The 22,661-nt window shown below is 35.0% G+C and overlaps 2 protein-coding genes across 4 annotated transcripts in view; one reads left to right on the top strand and one right to left on the bottom strand.

Annotated features, from left to right (window-relative positions):
• Positions 1–13,922, top strand: part of PHYHIPL (phytanoyl-CoA 2-hydroxylase interacting protein like) — a 62,761-nt gene extending 48,839 nt beyond the window's left edge. Inside the window, exons 2-5 of the mRNA XM_058543407.1 lie at positions 2,141–2,337; positions 4,469–4,643; positions 8,318–8,435; positions 12,891–13,922. Of these exons, the coding sequence (XP_058399390.1) occupies positions 2,141–2,337; positions 4,469–4,643; positions 8,318–8,435; positions 12,891–13,425 (1,025 nt within the window). The 3' untranslated portion in view covers positions 13,426–13,922. The remainder of the gene's footprint in view (positions 1–2,140; positions 2,338–4,468; positions 4,644–8,317; positions 8,436–12,890) is intronic.
• A 32-nt stretch (positions 13,923–13,954) lies between these two features.
• The window catches only part of FAM13C (family with sequence similarity 13 member C), a 113,274-nt gene continuing 104,567 nt past the window's right edge, over positions 13,955–22,661 (bottom strand). For 2 of the 3 annotated variants that reach the window (XM_058543406.1, XM_058543404.1), the window contains 4 exons: positions 22,175–22,270; positions 20,412–20,608; positions 18,758–18,859; positions 13,955–15,568 (listed from right to left, as the gene is read on the bottom strand). In XM_058543406.1, coding sequence (XP_058399389.1) covers positions 15,445–15,568; positions 18,758–18,859; positions 20,412–20,608; positions 22,175–22,270 — 519 coding nt within the window. In that variant the 3' untranslated portion in view covers positions 13,955–15,444. The remainder of the gene's footprint in view (positions 15,569–18,757; positions 18,860–20,411; positions 20,609–22,174; positions 22,271–22,661) is intronic. The other variant, XM_058543405.1, reaches the window with a different exon arrangement.

Genomic DNA, 22,661 nt, shown 5'->3' with positions numbered 1-22,661 from the left:
GAAGCAACCTAAGTGCCCATCAAGGGACGAATGGATAAAGAAGATGTGGTATATATACACAATGGAATACTACTCAGCCATAAGAAACGATGAAATCCAGCCATTTGTGACAACGTGGATGGACATTGAGGGTATAATGCAAAGTGAAATAAGTCAGAGGGAGAAGGTCAAATACCGTATGATTTCCTTCATTAAGTAGTAGATAATAACAACAATAAACAAACACATAGAGACAGAGATTGGATTGGTGGTTACCAGAGGGGAAGGGGGGAGGGAGGAGGGTGAAAGGGATAATTCGGTACATATGTGTGGTGATGGGTTGTAATTAGTATTTTGGTGGTGAACATGATGTAATCTATGCAGAAATAGAAGTACAATGATGTCCACCTGAAATTTTTACAATGTTATAAACCAATGTTACTGCAATAAACAAATAATTAAAAAAAAAAAAAAGAAATTATATGGACAGTCATAATGCAGATGAGCTCTATAGAAATTTCTGCCATTAGAGTCCAGAAAGTTTTTCATTAATGTTACTTATATTTTAAAGATGACTGCAATCAGAATAATAGGTAAAAATGTGAGTTTTTCTAGACAGAACAAAAATTACTAATGTTTTAGTATTTATTGCCTTTCCCTTTCCCAAGGCCATAAAAGGATTCTACTTGGTCTCTTCCCTTTCCTTGACTTCTGAAAGGCTTTAGGCCAGAAGCAATTTAGGGGTTCTCTGAGGCCAGGTGGGGAGGAGAGCAAAAGATGCATTAAATTTTTCTGGGAGTTTTATGGAGGGGGAATCTGGAGAAACAGGAGTGTGACGGAAGTACATAGGAGAAGAAGGAAGAATTTTTAAAAGTATTGTTCAAGAAATGACAATAAAGAAGTTACTTTGAAATTAGTTTTCGATTGCCATTGAGTTTCTCTGGCCACAACACAACTTGAGATGAGATAACATGGGTCAAAGATTTAATAAGACTGCGAATTGTCAAATGTTTTATATCAATAATTGAGATGGGAGCGTGAGGGCGGAGAACACAGTCTAATCTGGAAGTGAAAGGTATTGTCACAAAGTGACGTTCATTGTTGTTGTTTTGAATTTTTGTTGATCAAGATGTGCTATTTTATTGTTAAGGAACAAGTTATGTAGCTGATTTATGACCTACCACGTTTTATCATATGAATAACATATGTACATTTTTTATTCTGTGGATTGAATTTTAATGTTGGTTTGGGGGAAGGGAACATAGGAAGAAGTGGAGTAAAATTTGATCCAGTATGTCTTTCCTATATATGAGACAAACTTGGCAAGTCTATGTTTTCTCTTTTTTTCCTGTCATCCATCATATTCTGCTCTATACTATTAAGAAAAATGATAGCCTTTTCTCTAAGTGGAAATGTAGGATACAGTCTTCAAAGTAATCAGATGTCAGATCAGTTCTTAAGATTTTAATGATATTAATCAACAAGGCAATTGTTTTTTCTCTTTTAGCCTTATCTATTGTTTTAGCAGTCAAAATTAAATTTATCAAGATACAACAGGTAAAAAGATTCGTAGAATAATCATTGACATAGTAACTTGTAAGAGAATGGTCTTCAATATTATTTGTATATGTAGTATAACCATTACATGCTGTTTCTATATATAAATTTCCAAAAGGGAAAAGGAGGAGCAATTTTTATAGACTATCACTGATAATTGTTTCCTTTATTTGACTGGATTCTTTCATTATCAACATTTCTGACATTATCTAGCTTAAAACACCTGATATTACTTTAGAGCAGAATTGATAGGTCATGTAGGAAAAATAGTCTCGTGGGGCTTTTGAGATGGAACCTACAATGTAAGGTTAAATCTTTCATAGATTAGAAAGATGGATCATCAGTGTTTTTGTTTTCATTCTGTGAAAGCAGAAATTGGAAAAATAAATTTAAAATGTAGAGGTGGTAAGGCTTTTTGTTGGTAATATGACCTTATAGATGTCATTTACTATCGTTAACACTCAAATTACTTCATGAACAAAATGAAGTATCATATTTAGTAATTAGATAGTTGAGTTCAGCAATATGTACACAGCTAATGGCCTTGCAAACTGGTAACATCCATTAGTTGGAAACTAACTGTCTGGGCATTGTTTTCTTGCAGGGAACAAATCACAAGACAGTGGCATAGCAGAGATGGAAGAACTTCCTGTACCGCATAACATCAAAATAAGCAACATTACATGTGACTCATTCAAGATTTCATGGGAAATGGATTCAAAATCAAAGGACCGTATTACACACTATTTCATTGACCTCAACAAGAAAGAGAACAAGAACTCCAATAAATTTAAACACAAGGTAAAATCCTAACATATAATATAATACTTATATTCATTTGCATCTTAAAAACTTGCTAAGTATGAGGACATTTTGAAAGAAGGAATAATGTTCTATTAATTACTTATATAATGTATTTGACATTGAGAAGAATAAAAATTATATGTCATTTTAAAACCCTATCCCTCTAAGAAATTTTGTAAGACAATGAAATGCCAAGTAGTTTCTTAAAACACAATTTCTCCCGAAAAAGATAATATCATGACTTTCGTACAGACATAAAAATGAACGTGTTAAAGATTTTATTTAACTCATTAATGAGGTAACTGATGAGGTATTGCAACCAGTTCAAAGGATAATCCAAAGAAAAGACACAGTTACAGATCAGGATATTGAAATAAATGTATAACTGGAGGCAAAACTGGTTTGGGGTGGGGGAGGGAACGAGGGCAGGAAGGGAGGGTTGTCTCTCCACTGGACAAAATTTATTTGCATGTATTTAGACAAGAATAACTGAATCATTGGGGCTGGCCTGATGGCGTAGCAATTAAGTGCAGGTGCTCCCCTGTGGCGGCCCGGGGTTCACAGGCCCAGATCCTGGCCGCGCACCAATGCACTGCTTGTCAAGCCATGCTATGGCAGTGTCCCATATAAAGTAGAAGAAGGTGGGGCACAGATGTTAGCCCAGGGCCAATCTTCCTCAGCAAAAAGAGGAGGATTGGCATCGGATATTAGCTCAGGGCTGATCTTCCTCACACACACGCAAAAAAAATGAATAACTGAATCGTTATCAGATATCTACAAATTACAGGGTTGTAAAATAGCTTCCACAGAATCAGAAGAAGATAGCCAGAACATGTGCTAGAGGCAATGCACAGTTTTCCATTGAAGCACACATTTTTCACTATAATAACTGCCAAAAGAGGAATGTGATCCAGTTTATCAACTTTAGGGTATTTCTTAAAATACTTTAGGGCTTAAAATTGCTTTATGTAGTCAATTTTATTTTATGGTTTGAGAATGAAAAATAATCTTTAGATGTTTTAGACATGTAACACTTCTCTGATATTTATTTTCATAGCTGTCTACTTATCACATATCTTTTCTAATACATATCTCCCTTCAGAAGTAGCTATAGAGAGGATAATAGTTATCTGGTTTAAGTAGTCTTATGTTTCAGTATTTTCACTATGATAAAAACCAGTCTATTTTTTATATTGATACTAAATTTTAACTTGGCATATCTTTTGGAAGAACTGTCTTATCTTTTCTGGAAATTGCATTTACTAAATGTGCAATTATACGTACTATCTATGACTGAGGATTATACATACAGATAAGTGTGAGAGAGTGAACAAGATTGATGTCATTATTTTTCCCACGTTCCAATTTTGATTAGGCTTTCTGATGATGGATAATCTCTTTGCTGATGTTTGCCTTCTTAAAGTAGCTTTGAAATATTTAACAGTAAATGGTAACTAGGCCAAGATTTGATGCCCTCTCTTCTAGAATACCTTATCTTTGGAAATGTAGTGAATATTCAACTAGCATGTTTAATTAACTTATTAGTCTTTGTTTAGAAATACCTAACCATTTCTGTAACATACGGACTCCAGCCTTGAGTACAAGTGAAGCAACTGTTACCTCATTTATATATAAAAGAGATTCATTTATTTTAAATAAGTTCTCTCCCTTCACATATAAAATATTTAGTAATAAGCTACGCTGGTGAAATTGTTGGGTAGTAAAAATTAAACAAGTATAATACTTTTAAATACTAAATCTATTGAATTTTCTTTCATGTTTCTGGTTTGTTTTGTTTTGTTTTATCATTTAGTATTAGAATGTTTCATTTTAGGGCACATACATAGGGAGTGTACAGAGAAGAACGTTATACTGGAAATCAAGAAAACTGGAATCCAAATACGTTTATGTCATTAACTAGCTGTATGACCTTGAGCATATCTCTTGATCAAGTTGTGCCTTAGTTTTTATATCTGGAGAATAAGTGATTTGAATATAATAATTGTTAAATGTCTTTAAACAGGAAAATTCTGTCATCAGCCAGGAATTTAATAAATTCCTCCACATTGTTTACTGTTGATTCAAGTTATATTGCTAAATTAATTTTTTTCCTTCTTTCCTTTCTTAGGATGTTCCAACAAAATTGGTGGCAAAAGCTGTTCCCTTGCCAATGACTGTCCGTGGACACTGGTTTTTGAGCCCAAGAACTGAGTATACAGTAGCAGTGCAGACTGCCTCAAAACAAGTTGATGGGGATTATGTTGTTTCTGAATGGAGTGAAATTATAGAATTCTGCACAGCAGGTAAGAGAACTAGATACAAATACAGAAAAAAATCTTATTTAATAGTTCCTGGAGAGCTAATTACAAAAATATTTCTTTTTTGTAATTATAAGGTGATATGTATTGCACTGGTTTTTTTTGCATTGCCAGTAACAGAACAAACTATGTTGTATCGATCAATTGGAGAGAGCTGAGGTTTTCAGTGAAAGCTGGGTAATGGCATTAAACTACTTCTTTGCTACATGGATAGTTTGATTTTTTGAAGTAAAAGCTTTGCAAATAAAAATTGATGCAGTTTGAAAATATACCCAGCATATTTTGAACTTCATTTTGAGAGAGCGAGCTTTTTTTTCTTCCTCTTTTCTTTCGTTTTTTGTTTTTCTTTTTCATTTTTTTTTTTTTCACAAGTATTGAAAGAAAGAAGCCAGGAACATCCTTCTCTAATTTAGGGATTTAGGGGAGTGGAGGCAGATCTCAATGACTGGAACTAGCAGAAATGTTATTGGATTTTTCACTTGAGTGGTGAAAATCTGTCTCTAAATTAGTGTCCTGTGCATGTGTGTGTATTTATTTGCTTTCTTACAAAGTACCTCACAGCCATTTGGCATTGGAATATCTGATGTTGAGAGCTCATTCCCTTTGATCTTGAACTGTACCATAATATTCTATTAGATTGGAAATGTTACCATTCATCTCCTTCATTTATCTATTTGTCTATTCATTCAGTAAAGAAACATATTTATTGTGCACTCACATAGGTGTTGAAGAAGCGCAAAGATGTCTCTACCTGAATACATCTGTCATCCTCTCCTTTTGTCTTTTAGAATGGGGCTCTGTTTGCTCTTTGTCTAGGTGATTGTTTCCTCTAAAATGTTGTAGAGAGGCTGAGTGTTTGTTTCAACATAAAGGAGCTTGTAGAAAAAGTCTTAAAAACAATTAGCCTCACCTATTTCAGGTTGCTTAGCAACTTTCCCCAGCTGAGGCATCTTGCAGATAAGTCAGCCTTTTTTTTACCCCATAGCCTCACACTTGCATTATTTTAGACCCAGTACGTGCTTAGCTGCTGCTTTATCTCAATATCTTCTGTTGTTTCTTAATCTCAAACTCAGTATAAAACTTCTCTTGTGGATATTTTGAATGGATAAAATTTTAATTCTGTTATTCTGATTTATCTTCAACCCTTTTTGTTTATTCTATGACGAAGTTGCTAAGGATTGCAACGATTACTAAGGATTTCAATGTTTGACAGCAAGGAAAATAGTATCTTTGGTACCATATTTCTTCCTGTCTAAGATGTCATTGCTTATAAGATCCACCATTTGATGTATCACTAAGAAGAATTACTGCCAGTTAAACTATGAAACAGTGTTTTCTTCTCACATTTATTGTCAGTCTCATGTCAGAGATGCTAAAATGTGAAAAAAATACATTTTAGAATAGATGAAACGTGGTATTAATCATAGTCCAGTAATCAGTAATGAAATAGCTAAGGATTTCCGTATTGTATTAATAGAGAGTAAAGAATTCTCATTGAGATACTTTTACCAATATTTGTGTCATATTGGAATTAATATATCCCCTCAATTTTTTCCTAAATTAAAATTACACTTGGAAATCTAGCTCATGTTTACTCTCTTCATTGCATTTCTTTCCATTTACTCTCCTTGTGTCCTACCAGGGAGGTTTAATCTAAGTAAGACACACTAAGTAAGAGAAATAGTCTCTTTTGACGTTGTTTTAATACCTACATGCTGTTTTCCATAGGACTATACCAAATAGTATCATAGTATTTGTCCATTAAAAAGAGCTATAATTACTTGCTAAAACCCCATTTGACATTAGGGAAAGGTGTAAAATATTATTTCTTTTTTAGCTTAAGGAAGACCTGTGGCATTTCCAGTTCAGAAATACCTATCTATCTGTCTATCTATAAATAAATAGATACACACACATATACATTCACTGTTTTATAATCTAACCATATAAGTACATATTTTATTTCTCTGTATATGAAGGAAAACCTTATGTCTTCTTTCTTTCATTTAGAGTGATCTCCCTGTTGTTCTTTTATTTAACTACATCTCATAATTCTTCTAAGGAAGTTATGGGATAAATAATAAGGAGAATGCCAGCTTTTAAATGTGCCACAATTTTTTTTTTTTTTTTGGTGAGGAGATCAGCCCTGTGCTAACATCTGCCAATCCTCCTTTTTTTTTTGCTGAGGAAGACTGGCCCTGGGCTAACATCCGTGCCCATCTTCCTCCACTTTATATGGGACGCCACCACAGCATGGCTTGCCAAGCATTGCGTCGGTGTGCACCCGGGATCCGAACCGGCAAACCCTGGGCCGCTGCAGCAGAGCATGCACACTTAACCGCTTGCACCACCAGGCCGGCCCCCACAATATTTTTCTATAAATTATTTTGCATTTTTATTTCCATTAGTAAAATCTAATGAGAACTTAAGCTGTTCAAAGTTCGTTGTTTCAGTTTATCAAAATAATTCAGAGACTGTTTCACCTAAACTTGATCATTAACCTTGACTCTTGTGAGAAATTTTGAGAAATTTGTTTTGTATAAATTGTCTTTTAATCTGGACATCTAATTCACTCATAGTTGAATGAATAGCAAAGAATGTGCTATTTCTTGAGCACATACTTTGTGCTATGCACTGTGCAAAGTATTGGAAATAAAATAAAATAGAATGCCACTGACTAATCTACTCCTAGTGTAGTCTATGACAGAGATAAAACCCTGTACTTATCCCATAATGTCATAGTTGTCTGTATATTTATCTCTTCTCTTAGACTGTGAGTTCTTTGAGAGGAAGAATGATTTTTTTTTTATCATTTAACCTGATCATCTAATTCTGCATGGTGCCTTGTACATCATATGTTCTAATCTAAATAAATGTTTGTTGAGCCAGTGAAGCAGTAAAATTATGCTGCCATGAGCAGTTCAACTAGGTTGCTTTTGTTTGGAAAGTCTTATAATCTTTATAGACCAAAATTTTTGCTTAGATTCTTATATTGGAGTTTGACAACAATCCTGTTTTCAAAACAAAAAGTCGGTGAAAAGATCAGATTACTTTGAAAGATTCTTTAGATTTTCAAGAGTCTTGTATACCCGAAAACCATCAACTGAGAGCCAGAGACCTAGTCTCTAAGTTACTAGCTGTATGAACATTTGGCAAATCACTGTGACAAGCCTCAATTTCTGCATCAATAAAATGACCATATTTAATCTACCTTGCCAACCTCATAGACTTAGGGAGTAAATTAAATGAACATTATTATTGCTACTCCTTTAAAGTACATTTGCTATTGATTGCAGATTATAAGCTTCTTTCATTCAGTTTGTCAGCTGATTGGAGAAAAGCTAGGATGGTGCTGATTGACATTACTTGGGTTATGCAGAGTCTGTATTCCTTATTTAACATTTTTGTTTTAGGTTCTTGAATTTCAAAGAGTGAAAAAAATACAAGCATATTCTAAAAAAAACCATAAACCATAACAAAAATATTTTTGTAGAAAGAAAAATGTGCCACACAAAGACAATGAATGTTTTTTTAATGCAATTTCCTAGTCACAAAGATTAATTTCCTAAAGATGAATTTTAATAATCTCCAATTTATTAAGCATGTAGTTGGTATTTTTGGTAATATATTTTTAATAACAGACTTTTTGTTATTTTCAGACTATTCAAAAGTTCATCTAACACAACTGTTGGAGAAGGCCGAAGTGATTGCAGGACGGATGCTCAAATTTTCTGTTTTTTATCGTAACCAGCACAAAGAATATTTTGACTATATTCGGTAAGAATCAAAAAAATATATATTGATTTGCTTTACTAAATGCCATTCCAGATTCTAGGCTCAGGTTTCCCTTGAGTCTAGTTCTGTGAAAGAGCATTAATTTTCTTTTCAAAATAGTTAATTTTATTCTGACTTTTATTTCCCAGAATAATTAAGTAGAAAAAGTCAGATCATGGGATTTTTTTCCACTTCACTTAGAGTCTTTTCCATAATCATTTGTAATACCAATTCCTGTCTATTGAGTGGAAGATCTTAAACCTCCAGGGTTTAGATTGATGAACGTTTCATGTACACACTCCTCCTCTAATTCCCAATAACTCAGTGCCTTCTGTCTCATACCAACTACTAAATTATCTCCTCTTCTTTTGGGTGTCTTTAATACATTGAAAATGAGAGAATAAAAGAGTGATTCTTTCATGAAATATTGTAATGAATCAGGTGGGATTTTCAGGCTTCTGCCTAAGTGGAAATCTCTAAGCCTTTATCTTGGATTAATTATTCATGAAGACAGTCTCCTTTGTTTACTTTTGAATTCTAGTGTTCAACTAGTATTTCTAAGATAGCCTGTGTTTATCCCTAGAAGCAGTTTCTAAGAATTCAGAAGAATTCCATGCCACAGGTAGTTTTAACACTTCCAGCCCTTTCATATTTGTAGAAGAAAATTTCAGTAAATAGGCAGATGTGTGTTTTAAAGTGAGACTAACACTTTTAAAATGATAAATTCTATATAGGTTCTAAAACTTTTATACAGTAATCCCTATAACTTGTCATTTTAAAAGCCTTGGTCTCACTTTAAACTCTAAAGAATTCTTAAGTTGACAGGATTGTATATGAAAAAATTTTAGGAAGCTTTGTTGTTGTTTATTCATACCATTCTAGTTTTTCTTAAATCAAGATCATGGTTCTAGATTTAAATAAGCTCCAAGCTGTGGAAAATGCAAAGAGAATCATAGAGAGAGACGTGAATTTAGGCATCTGTGTTCTTCAAATGAAACTCTGTATTTATAGGATACAGAGTTTAGTCCATAAGTCTCTTAGCTGGCAAATTATTTACCCTTGAGTCTATATAATTCATGGTGGATGCCATTCACCTAATTTAGAGAATACAAACTGAGAGATATGACACAAATTATTGTACCTGTCAATTGTTGAATGGGAATGACCATATATACTCAACAAGAAAAGTATTTCTTTATATTTGTTAAGCACAAAATTTGAAAACAATAAAAGATCCACTATTACTATTTTCTTTAATAAGAAATACATCAATAGAATAAATAAATACATCTTTGGTACTAGGTTTAGATTCCTGGAATATTGCCATTTTCTATTTTAGGTGGCCACTGGAGGTCAGTATTCCTCTGATTTTCTCCAGCCTTTGGATGGGAACTGGCCTTCTGTTTTTGAGGTCCTTAGATACTCTAAAATTTGCTTCATCTGTTTTTAAAAATTCTTGCAAGAAGAAAAAAAGATAAATACAGAAATGTAAAATGAAAAAAGTTATTGTATATATTGTATGATTGCTCTCAATATACTAGTATGAAAGATGTCTTTACTAACAAGGAAATTTACCTTTGTTGGATTTTCCATGATATTTGTAAAATCCCTGTAAATTATATCTTGATGCAGTGTATATAAATAAATACACTTGCCAACACACGGGTACAATTTTTCAACATTGCTTTTGAAAAAAGCTATATTAGAAAATTGTAAACATTAGCTTCAGTGGATCTTGATTTTCTTTTTATGTAATGAACTCTAATCAAGACACACTTCCTTTATCAGAATCCATTTAAAATGTCATCTTGTTATTCAGAATGTTTGAATAGAAAGGAAGCTTTCACTTACCTGACAAACTTTCCAAATCATTATAAATTATGAAAAAGCCCTAGATAAATTCTGACTCAATCCATATGGAATGAACTCATTTTGATCTCTTCCTGTAGAAATGAATTCTAAATGAATATTGCTTTCCCTTACCCCAGATCAAAATACCACTTTCTCTCTTACCCCTCAAGTTCACTAGGTAGACTAATTGTCCTTAAAATACTTTTCTATATCTGAAAATTTTCTCTTCAGGAATCTACTGAGATTGATAAACGTGTAGGAATTCCTATACTTTTTGGTGCTAGATTGTATATCATCAGAGTTGATGTCTATCACTGATATTAGGACATTTCTCTTAGCCTAAGTTCATGTTTATATAGTTTCTGCTGTTATTATTTCCTGTAATTTCACTTGTACATTCAGGTAGGACAATATGTTGATATTTGTTTTTGTTAATGAGAACATAACAAGGGTAAGAATTTTTGACCCAGGACAATGTGGGGTAGATACACTTCTCCCTGTTCCTCCCACTAAGTACTACTAAAAACCCTGGACATTATATATAAAAGAAACATAAAACTCTGAAAGGTGGAGAGAAGAAGGTCTGATTAGGGATTTCAGGGCTCAAGGAACAATACAATGATGAGTTTCCTGGGTTATCTTTTTAGCCTTATATTCTGGACTAGATGCTAGAGAAGCCAGCAACCCAGAAATGCCAATGGGCACAGACCAAAGAAAAACAAATCCCCCTAGAAAGTCTGAAATAGAACTGTCAACCCCAAATCCTATATTCAGTGAAAATATCCTTCAGGAATAAAGAGAAATCAAGACATGCTCAGATGAAGGAAAACTAAGGGAATTTGTCACCAGCATACCTCCCCTAAAAGAATGACTAAAAGAAGTTTTTGAAACAACAAGGAAATGATAAAAGAAGGAATTTTCGAATATCAGGAAGGAAGAAAGAACAAGAGTAAGAGTAAAAATATGGGGTCCAATCCAGGATATCATACTGCATTTATTTATCATGTCTCCTTAGTCTCCTCTAATCTCTGACAGTTTCTTGGTCTTCCCTCAAATCTGCATTTTTAAAAAGCTCCCTAGGTAGCTTTTAGGCACTGGAATTTGAGACTCATTGCTGTTCTCAAGTCAGGGGCAGATCTGGGGTATGCCTCAATGACCCACAGACTCTTTAAGAAGCCTAGTGACTGGGAGAACCTTTTCTTGCCTGAGTGGTAGCTTGTGATTTTCATCCTAAATCATGCTGGTCAAGGACCCAGCAAGGAAGAGAAGGCACACTCGGAATTCTGGAGAAAATTTAACAAAAGCACCATTCATAGAGGTATGGGGAGGGTTAAAGCAATTAATAAGGGATGCTAAAGCAACCAGAAACTATAGAGGTGAAAGGTTTTACCATTCTTGGGAAGAGAAGGGGAGTAGAGGTCACCCAGCAGGACAAGTAGTCAGAGATATGTAGTTATAGACAAACCCAGCCCTGACAGAACCACAAAGCTCTGAAGCATGAAGTAGAGGAAGACTCACTCAAGACTTTACCTCCTCCTCCCCTACATCTGCTGGTGCCTCCTATTGGTAGAACTGAAAGGGAAGGGACCAAGGGACAAGGAAGAACTGGATGACAGAGTCAGCCCACAGTGGAAGGCAAGAAGCGTAGAGAATAGATCTGGGGGCAGGATAAAGGAAGAATAACCAGCTCTTTTCTAAGCAAAATGCAGGAGAGAGGACCTGATTAGTAAACCATGCCTGGGTAAAAATAAATAAATAAAACAAACAAGATACTTTTGTGCCAATATATGTGGACAGCACTCATTTTAGGACTAAATTCTGACATATTTTAAAGAAACATTCAACATATTTAACTAACCAGTACTGTTAGCCCAGTTTTCTCTTCAAAAAGCCACTTTTGAAATCCAGTAGGCATATAATGGATGTGATTTCAGTTGTGCAATTTCTAATTCCAGTCTGGTTTTTCTGGCCAGGAAATTTATGTTAAAGACTTCTAAGATTTGTAGCTCACCTTAGGGTCAAGGCTAGAATTTGGCCATCTATCTGTTGTTGTTAGTGCCATCAAGTCGATTCCGACTCCTAGTGACCCTGTGTACAGCTGAAGTGGAACCCTGCCCGGTCTTTTTGCACCATCCTCTCACTTTCTGGCGCTATATCAGACAATTCTCTGCTGCCATTCATAGGGTTTTCATGGCCAATTTTTTCAGAAGTGGGTGGCCAGGTCCTTCTTCTTAGTCTGTCTTAGTCTGGAAGCTCCGCTTAAACTTGTCCACCATGGGGGACCCTGCTGGTATTTGAAGTACCAGTGGCATAGTTTTCAGCATCACAGCAACATGCAGCCACCACAGTATGACCACAATAGGTAGTGTGGTTCCCTGACCAGAAATGAACCCGAGCCACAATGATGAAAGCACCAAATCTTAACCACTAGACCACCAGAGCTGGCTTTAGCCACTTATAGGAAATGTCAAAAGATGCATTCTCCTTGATCTTGATGACATTCAGGCTTTTAATAGTAGACAGTTGATTTTTAGGTCTATCACCATTAAAATCTATAAATCTTTACCACTGTTGTACCAAGCAGTGACCATTTCTTTTCTCTTGCAGAGAATATCATGGAAATGCTATGCAGCCCTCTGTCAAGGATAACAGTGGTAGCCATGGCTCTCCTATCAGTGGAAAATTAGAAGGCATCTTCTTTAGCTGCAGCACTGAATTCAATACTGGGAAGCCACCCCAGGATTCACCTTATGGAAGATACAGGTTTGAGATTGCAGCAGAAAAACTTTTTAACCCCAACACTAACTTATACTTTGGGGACTTCTACTGTATGTACACTGCTTATCATTATGTGATTCTTGTTCTTGCCCCTGTGGGATCACCAGGAGATGAATTTTGTAAGCAGCGCCTTCCTCAACTAAATTCCAAGGATAATAAATTTTTGACCTGCACAGAAGAAGATGGGGTGCTGGTTTACCACCATGCCCAGGATGTCATTTTAGAAGTCATTTACACTGACCCTGTGGATCTTTCTCTGGGCACCGTGGCAGAGATCACTGGTCATCAGCTCATGAGTTTGTCTACTGCAAATGCAAAGAAAGATCCCAGCTGCAAAACCTGTAATATCAGTGTTGGACGTTAATGCCCGCTTTTCTTATTCTTACTCAGTCCCTTTTCTTCTCTTAGGAGCATTGATCCTCTGTTGTCCATTTTTATCACCAGATGTTTTCCACTGAAGCATGCACATGCCGCTATCACCAAAAGCAAACTGCCACTTTTCAAATTTCATTCAGAGCTGTGTTAGTGTTTCCTATTCCCGACCCTTCCCACTTTCAATGATGAAATATCCTAAGTTCTCCTTCTGACACTTTATTGCCTAGATGCTGCAATGTTTTTATTTTTCCTTTATGCCAAACATAACAACAAAACAGTTATATAAACTGCTTTAGCAAAATACAAAATAACGGCTTATAAACGGTATTTAAATATGCATTCATTTTAATCTACTGAACAAATATTGAGATAACTCCAAACCGCATGAAAGGGTGTAATTGCAGCATGAGTTAAATCTTGAAACCTAGAATTGTCAGCACTTCCAACTTGTTGTTTGACAGTGTTATTTATGTTATTTATATTAGCTAACAGGAAACAACTACTGTGTTTCAACATAATAAATATAATAGAAAAATATTTTATTTGTATTGTTGTATAAAATATTTACAATCATATAGAATATATAGAGTTACATTTTAATAGCAATTGTATATGTCACGAAACCATTTTCCTTATCAAAGATGTTGTTTGTAAACCTCAAATAGTTGTGTATCTGTCCTGTTACAAGTAGATGACTTTAATTAAACAAATTTATGAAGGACATTATTCTGATTCATAAAAGTTATAAAATATCAGGTAAATACAGAGAAAACAATAAGCCTCTGAAATAGTCAATATTCTTCCCATCCAAACTATATGAAAATGTGACTTTGTTCAATATCATGCTTAAACATTACAGAAAACATAGAAATACAGACATGGTTGGTACAAGAGAAAATGTTGACCTTTCACTTATTTTTACAAAAGCAAAAATAATAAACGTGTTTTAGTACAAAATAACACAAAACAATATACACTAAAGTTGATGAAGCAAATAAAATATTCTGGCTTCTACTCCAAGGTGTCATAGCAAACAATTTCCAAACATTTCATTTTGTACAGAATGAAGAATAACTACAGCTCACAAGAAAGCTTTTTGACTTTACAAAGTATAGACCTTGGAACATTAAGAAAAATGCATATTCCCAATGGAAAAATAGTTATATAATCTTATAGTAAACAAAAAGATTAGCAATCATACTATGCTCACATTAGATTATATACTACAGACACATATCTATCCAAAATACCTATTTTGAAATTTCAATACAATCTTTTATTTTAATATAAACATCTGTCAATTATAGACAAAGATAATTCACAAAGTACATGCTATCAGAATGAACTTTGGTAATCAGAAATGTAAAATTTCGAATAACAGATAAAATAATGTGCTATTTTTATATAGAAATAAAAAATTAGCAGTGAGACATTCTAGTATATTTTAGGGTACTGAAAGCCTAGCAGACTTAAGGGACAAAGTAGTAGATTTTTTTTCTTTGTCACTTAAAAATCTATTAGCAGTTTCAAGTAAATTACATTCTTACTAGCTATATTCCTTCCTACTTAAAAAAGAAGAGTTTTTTTTCCTCCTCCTCCTGATTTTTTTTAAATCATGCTCTTTTCCATATAGCAACATAAGCAATCTTTGGACACTAAATAGACTTTCCCTAACAAGTGGCCCATTGAACAAGTGGATGCTATATGTTATTTAGATTTGATAAAATATTAGATGTTTTCTGAAATATACTGATTGTGAGTTTTCTCCTTGGCATAGAGGAGGTTGAATTTTTTTCCAATTATACTGTTACTTGCTATATTTTCCTCCCATTTAAATCCCTCCTCCTCATTTATAATCACACTTGCCATCCCTTCTTAAAACAGCTCATACTACCTACCACTAAAGTGCTTCAGTTTTCGGTATGTCAAAACTACTTAGCAACAATGGCAGAGGAAAATAAACCTGACTTTATCGTGGGTGAAAGTGATCACAAACATTTCCTAAACCTCAAATAGTTTTGGCCACATCTTGCTTGCTGATGAGGACCTCTAATAGTCTCAGTTTGGCTTTTATGTGCTTGTATTCATAGTACTCATCTGCCATCGGTATCCTATCTTCCTTTTGTGGACTTCTGCAAAACAGAAAATACTGTCTATTAGTTCATAATCAAGTCATTAAAAAGCCTTTTATGATCTTTCCTAAGAAAGTACAGGGTAGCAGTTTCCACTTGGTTTTTGCATCATGTCTTTTTCACCTTCCCTTCACCTTGATTCACTCTCTCTTCCATGTGTTATTAGGTGAGTACCCTTTGAGAACTTGAATGTCATAGGTGTTTTGCAAATATATGGTCCAGTACATAGACATATCACAATGGGGACAGTGAAAAGGTCTGAGGAAAAAAGCAAAAACCAGAACCCTCAAGGCATTCCTTGTCTAGTCATTCTCCCATTACCCATGCCACAGTTCCATGCCTAGGCAGAATGTTCAGCCCTTATGGTGAGAGTTGTTAAAAATAGCCTAAAAATACTACAGAAATTATATTAACAGAAATAATTGATGACTTTATGGTGATGGGGAAAAAAAGCTCAATGGCTACCTTACAAACATAAAATATTTCCAAGTTTTCTTGTAATTATAATGCCTGTCTCTGCTAGTAGGTAGTAGAAGCACTGAGAAGTTCCTTGATTAAAGTAATTTATAAAAGTCTACATTGCGGTGGTTCTCTTTGCACACTAATTCTACTAAGACTAGCCATTTGACAATGCATAGATTTTTATACATATGCATTCTAACTACTACATGTTCTTGTCATTTACTCTGAGGAATAATTAGGTAACATCTGGAGTTAAAACCATTTGCCATCCCACAAAAATATGTTGCCAGGATATGTTTTCTAAGGGGCAATAATTTCTTCAGGATCTCAGAAGGCTCTTGTCTCCTTGATTGATAAGATCACCAGTGCTTTTAAAACATTTCTACCCATGACTTTGAAATACAAAGGGTGGAAAACACAGATGAAGTCACCACAATTGCTACTGAATATAAAACACAAATACTCTCCAATATTAGTAGGGCTGAAAATGGGTAAATAGCAAACATTTAATGTTTTACCTATACCCCTTTCTATTTTCCCAGTACTAATAAAGATTATATTTATATCTCTTACAAATAAAAAAACAAGCTAATCTATAAATATTCCCTAAGAATGTAGTTATCTACTTGTGTTGTACCACACTATACATGGCCCTGCAATTTCTAGTACAGAACTCAGAATAGTACACAAATCTACAGACAGGGTTCCTCTTAAATGTTGTCTAAATTATATAACATAATTCCTTTGCCTCCATTCAGTGTTATAGGCCAAACTTATAACTGGGTGTCTAAATACCACCTTAATTTGTGTAGACAGATCTAAGTGAAGAAATGGTCTAATTTATAGGTAAACACTAGTAATCCATTATGTGACTTTTCCCTGCTCCTGCATACTCCATTTTTGCTAATAAAGAAGAGTGCATTCGTCAGAATGAAAAATTTTGCTAAGTATTTCCTGAGGTAGTTTTCCCATTATATAAAACATGCTCAAATGCTTAGCACAGTTCTGGCTCGTAACTATTAATAATGTCATATCTACATGATTATGCCTCTTGCATGGTAAATATTACCAAGAACATTTACAGTACCTTAAAATTTTTAGTAATCCTTTTGCATGGTTATTTTACCTTATAGATAGTTAGGCCATCCCAATAAAATGCCTTAGGAAAACAAGATTAAGATCTATATTTCCTAGCCATTCAACTATTTGATTTTAATATATCACCACTTTTGCATTTAGTTTATTACCACAAGAGGGCATACAACCTTAATCAAATATAGGCATATCTGAAGTAGGTTTAGGATTCACAAGTGCAGTAGAATACTTTATGTAGAACATAACTAACTTCCCTGTATGTCAAAGGCATTCCAAGTACCACTGTAGATCCATTAGGTAGGACTACTAGCACATTGGGAAGTTCTCAAACTCTTTAAAATAGACTCCTGGATTCAAATATGCAAAAATGTAAATGTAAAAGTTGTATGGAAATTTTGTAAAGGAAAAAAAAACCCATGAAATTATGTTTTACATTCTAAATTTAACAGCCACATAACATTTCTCACTAGATTAGTTAACATCAGCAGAATGGTAAATCACTTGGACTTGTAGCAATCAACTGGAAAAGAAGATTCTACGTAGAAAAGTAGGTGGGCTACATCTGTATTTGCTGAATACAAAAAGTTTCTGACTTAATAGGTCTAGTCCTGATAAACTGCCCTGGAGGACTGAAATGGAAAAGCTGCTAAGAGGTAAGTAGACCAAGCTTTCAAGATGCTTTGAAAACAGTCCCTCTCCATCAGGACACCCCTCAGTCTGCTGAAATGAAAGCAATTCAGGAAAGGCAGATATGTAGGTGGAGAGGAATACGAGGAGCCAGTGTATCACTGACTCCCACCTCTGCCATCTTAATAACTTTGAGACTTTGGGAAAATTAGACCCTTTATTATTTTTTTTAAGACTGACATTGCACATGACAACTATAGCTTCCCAAACTATCCCAGGGAGTCCAATCATTTCATCTTACAACCATGGAAACAGGCTCAAGATAGCTAAGTGATTTATCTGTCTATTCTAGAAGTAGATCAATAACTCTTATCTCATGATTTTATATATCTATAAAATATATATATAATTTTGTTGATGATACACCAAAATTTAGAGGAAACTAATGGAGTGCATAATGAGACTTGGGTTGACATAGAAAAACTGAGGACATATAGAGGCTATAGCTAAACCTTTATTTAAAGGATAGAAAGAATAGCTAAGAACTTTTGACCAAATTCTGAAATAAAATAATTAAGGGCAGATCCTGAAGAGTAAATGATATACTTAAAGCAAAGCAAGAATTATTTAATAAAGTAGGGAATAACTTGTGGAATTAAGTAACCAAGAACAAAGAAATTAAATGGGCTGAAAAATCAAAAAGATTTTTAAAGGTTTAGATAAACTCGATAGTTATAATGAGATTTATTATGCAAAGTTAGGGATTTTTAGAGTTCATCCTTTATTTTTTAAAGCTTGATGTCATACTCGATAGCTACAGCCTCCCATAAAACATACCTAATAATGGCACTATCAGAATATTGTATTAGACAAATCCTGTGTCTAAATGACTGTGGAAATTATTTATATTTTGTAGTCATTGTTCCTGCAACCAAATTGCAGCTCATTCTTAACAATACTACCCTAGGAAATATTAGCTTAAAAAACATCTCTGCCCACACTTACCTTCCTGTTTGTTTAAAAAACTGTTCTTCAAATTCTCGTAAGGCTTTCCGAAGTCTCTTCTTATCAGCCCTAGTTTCTCGAAGATGGTCAAGAAGTACAGGCCTATATCAGGTAAAATATATATTTACCATTACTGAGATCTGGCATAATTGAGAGATCATCATAAGCAGATTTATCTATTCAGCAAAAGCATATTATGATACAGAAGTGTTCAGCCTAAAAGAGTATCTTTTGAATAAGTATAGCACATGTAGAGCGTGACCATAGGGGAGCACGTAAGCAGAGGAAATTACTTGATGAAAACAATATAATAGGAAGGGAGAAAGGACAGATGGGAGAAAGCAGACTGAGTCCACCATAAAAAGTGGTGAGGGTAAAGGCCAAATGAATGGATGAGGGAGAAACAGACATTTTGAAGGAATACTCATCAGTATTTGGTGATAACCTGAACATAAGAAGCACAAGAGGAAGAGACTTTAAAGAAAATTCTACCCTTAATCTAGAGTATGGGGAGAATGGCAAAACCTTTGGGAATGAAACAAAGACCCAAAAGAAAGCTCTAGTTACATTGCAAATTCTACTCCATTCTACTAAGAGAGAAAAGTCATATACTTTAGAGCAGGAATTTTTATCTGGGGAACTTGTGTATAGTTTCAGAGACTCTATGAACTCCTTGAAATTATATATGGGCATTTTCTAAAAAAAAAAAAAAAAGATTCCATTGCTTTCAAAAAAGTCCAACCCCCCAAAAAAGTTAAGAAGAACTGCTTTAGAACAACCAACCAACCAATAATTAAATGAAAGAAAGAAAGAATGGAACGAAGGGGAGAGAGAGAGGGAGGAGGGAAGGAAGAAAGGAAGGGAGGGAGAAAGGAAGATTTTCTGTTTCCAAACAGGTGGCTCTTCTGTGAGCTGAAATTGAGGTACCAACTGATTCTACACGCACACTAAAATTTCAGCTTACGACTTAGTCCTTGGTCTCCCTTCATATATTTGTGAGGATCCCATCTCTATCTTGGGGCATACACTCACCACACAATAATACATGTTACAGAAAATCTCATAATCTGGCCTCTAATATATAAACCAAAGAAGGCCAAATGATCACGAGGAATGCCAGCTACTGAATAATGATAATGATAACAATGTGATAATACTAATAAAATCCAAATAGCTCATGACTGAGGGGCCATTAGAAGACAAGGTCAGCTCATTTACTTAAGACCCAAGGGATTCCCAATCTGGAGAAACCATCTTATCTAAATGGAAGAGAATAGGATAAAGGCCCTGACAACTGTTGACCCGCCACAGGATCCCAATTCCTTTTGGTCCAGCATTTTCAAAGGCCAGCTCTGCTTCACACACTGCCAGATTAGACTGGTGACAGACCGTGCTAAAAAAAATGTGTGACTGTAGCAAACTGAACACTAGCATTTATGGCATCTTTAGGACCTTATTGGGAGCCTTTGTTCTTCATGGCTTTTGTTCTCAATTCTCTAGTTAAGAGGACAACCAGATTATGCTTTTAAGGCTACTCTGGTGGATAGCATTTTTTAGAGAGTTTAATAGCTCTTCTGAATTTTGCATGTAAATATAAGGTACCCCAGACCAGAAGAAGTTAAAAGGAGACTCCACACTTCGGCTTCATACTCACATAGTGGCCTCATGTAAATTGGACATGGAGAGGGCTGGTTGTTTGATTTCTTTCTTTTCATCTGGTAGCAGGACTCTAACAGGCTCAGTCTCAGAGTACGTGAGGTGGTTGCCAACAGGTAGGTTAGATGCTGGATCTGGCAAAGAAGGTTGTTGGCTTCCCTGTGTACAGTCTTCATCCGAGTCCTCTTCCTCCTGCTTATCACAGGCAGAGTTTAAATCAAGTCACAAAATGCTAAGTGCCTCTTGAAGCAAAAACAGGAAGGGGAACCATAAACAAATACCATGAAAAGAGTAGGTGACCCCTTATGCCTACTGCGAACTGAGAAGAAAGCAACCAAGAGGAACTCTTCCTCAGTTGCATCAAAAAACTTGAAGAAGTTAATGAGCAAAGAGGCAGCCATGCTGGGCTAAAATGCTCACCAAGTTCATCTCTGTTTGCTGGGCCAAAGAAGGCACAGATGTCCAGGATATGGTCCAATCTAGGCTGCACTGCCTAGTAGTTCCTCCCTTTCACCCAGACGTCTGGGACCTAGCTTCATAAGTTATGTGGATTAGGATGAGATGGACTACAGACACCTTTTGTCACCCTAAATCAGGTCCTAGTGTGGGCCACATTTAGATACAGAGGATACTCAGAAAATTGACACATTCAGAGAAGAGCTCTATGAAGGCCAAAGAAAAATGGAGTTACTCTTTAACCTGTTCTGGTAATGCTTGTCACAACCAAAAGATTTTCTTGCAAGGAAATCTGAAAATCATATCCCATTTTAAATTATGCTTCCTTAATGGGAAAATTTCAAAGATTATGAATCACCATTGTCTTTGTCTTTAAAATTATGGAAGTATAAATGTATTCAAGTATACTTAAATTTATATTTGTTAATATTTATTCCTTTTTATGTTGAGTTCTGGAGCAAGTGACTGTTTTAATAGAGTAGGATTTGTGGGGCTTTTCTAGTGCTGTATTCCCATAAATCATTCTTTATTAAAGTAGTCTAACTCAATTTCAGTATTCATATTTTCTATTAAAATAAATCTACTTATATCTTGTACAGTGATGGTCAAATGGTACCAGAAACAAATGTTGCATTATATCAAGAAACATCCTGGGGCCGGCCCGGTGGCGCAAGCGGTTAAGTGCGCGCACTCTGCCGCGGCGGCCTGGGGTTCGCCAGTTTGGATCTCGGCTGTGCACCGAAGCACTGCTTGTCAAGCCATGCTGTGGCAATGTCCCATATAAAGTGGAGGAAGATGGGCACGGATGTTAGCCCAGGGCCAGTCTTCCTCAGCAAAAAAAAGAGGAGGATTGGCAGATGTTAGCACAGGGCTGATCTTCCTCACAAAAAAAAAAAAAAAAAAGAAAGAAACATCCTATCAATTTTCTTATTAAAGGAGAAAAAATAACACAGAATAGAAAGGCTGTTTTGTCTAGCTGTGTTGTAAATTAGATAATCCCAAACTGAAATCCATCATTTGTTCTCCTCACCCAAGCAATGAAAGCAAATGTTAAAACTGGTTTCAAAAATACAGTTGCTCTATATTTCTGTTTCACAATAGTTTTAATTATCAGCCACTGTTAAGTGTAGTATTGGTGTTGAGGGAGACCACTTTTCTACTTTTTGAAATAACAACTGGCCTGGTTAGTAGCATATACTACACCAAGAAGGCTTCTTTATACCTCTCATGGTGCTGCCTCCCTAACTGAACATCAATACAAAGCACAAGTATGGGTTTCTAGTTAATGTGAGCATCCTGACTTACAATTGTTGGAATAAGGGAAGGCGTTGACAAGATTTGCTTGATAATTCTGTATCGGTCATAAAGAGGCTTTATGAGGTTCTTGTCTTGCTTAGTTCCCTGAAAAACATGAAATTAATTATTGTTCCTTTCTCAGACAAAAATGAAAACACATCATTATTTTTAGCAGGCAGAAAAAAAAAGTCTTGAAGCCCCAAAGTAAGGGATTATAATACTGTAATGCAACAGTAATTAGAAAAAGAGAAGTCATTTATAAGATAGTGTATAAAGCACATGCCAATTTTCTTCTAGGAAAAGTTTCTTAAAGGATAGGTCCAAGTTTAGAAAGATGTTTTTAAAACTGTCTAAAGGAATCCTCAATGTGTAAATGGTAGAGGGCCTGTTATTTAATTACTTCTTCATTCTTAAAAAAACAATGGGTGGATTGAAACCTATAGATTTTTCTTCTGAAACATGTATTTTATCTGGACTTTCACGATTATATTCACTA

The sequence above is a fragment of the Diceros bicornis genome, chromosome 6 (assembly GCF_020826845.1).
Source record: "Diceros bicornis minor isolate mBicDic1 chromosome 6, mDicBic1.mat.cur, whole genome shotgun sequence".
In the NCBI taxonomy this organism is placed as follows: Eukaryota; Metazoa; Chordata; class Mammalia; order Perissodactyla; family Rhinocerotidae; genus Diceros; species Diceros bicornis.
Note: the sequence above shows the minus strand (reverse complement) of the source record. Positions and strands in the feature narration are given on the sequence as shown.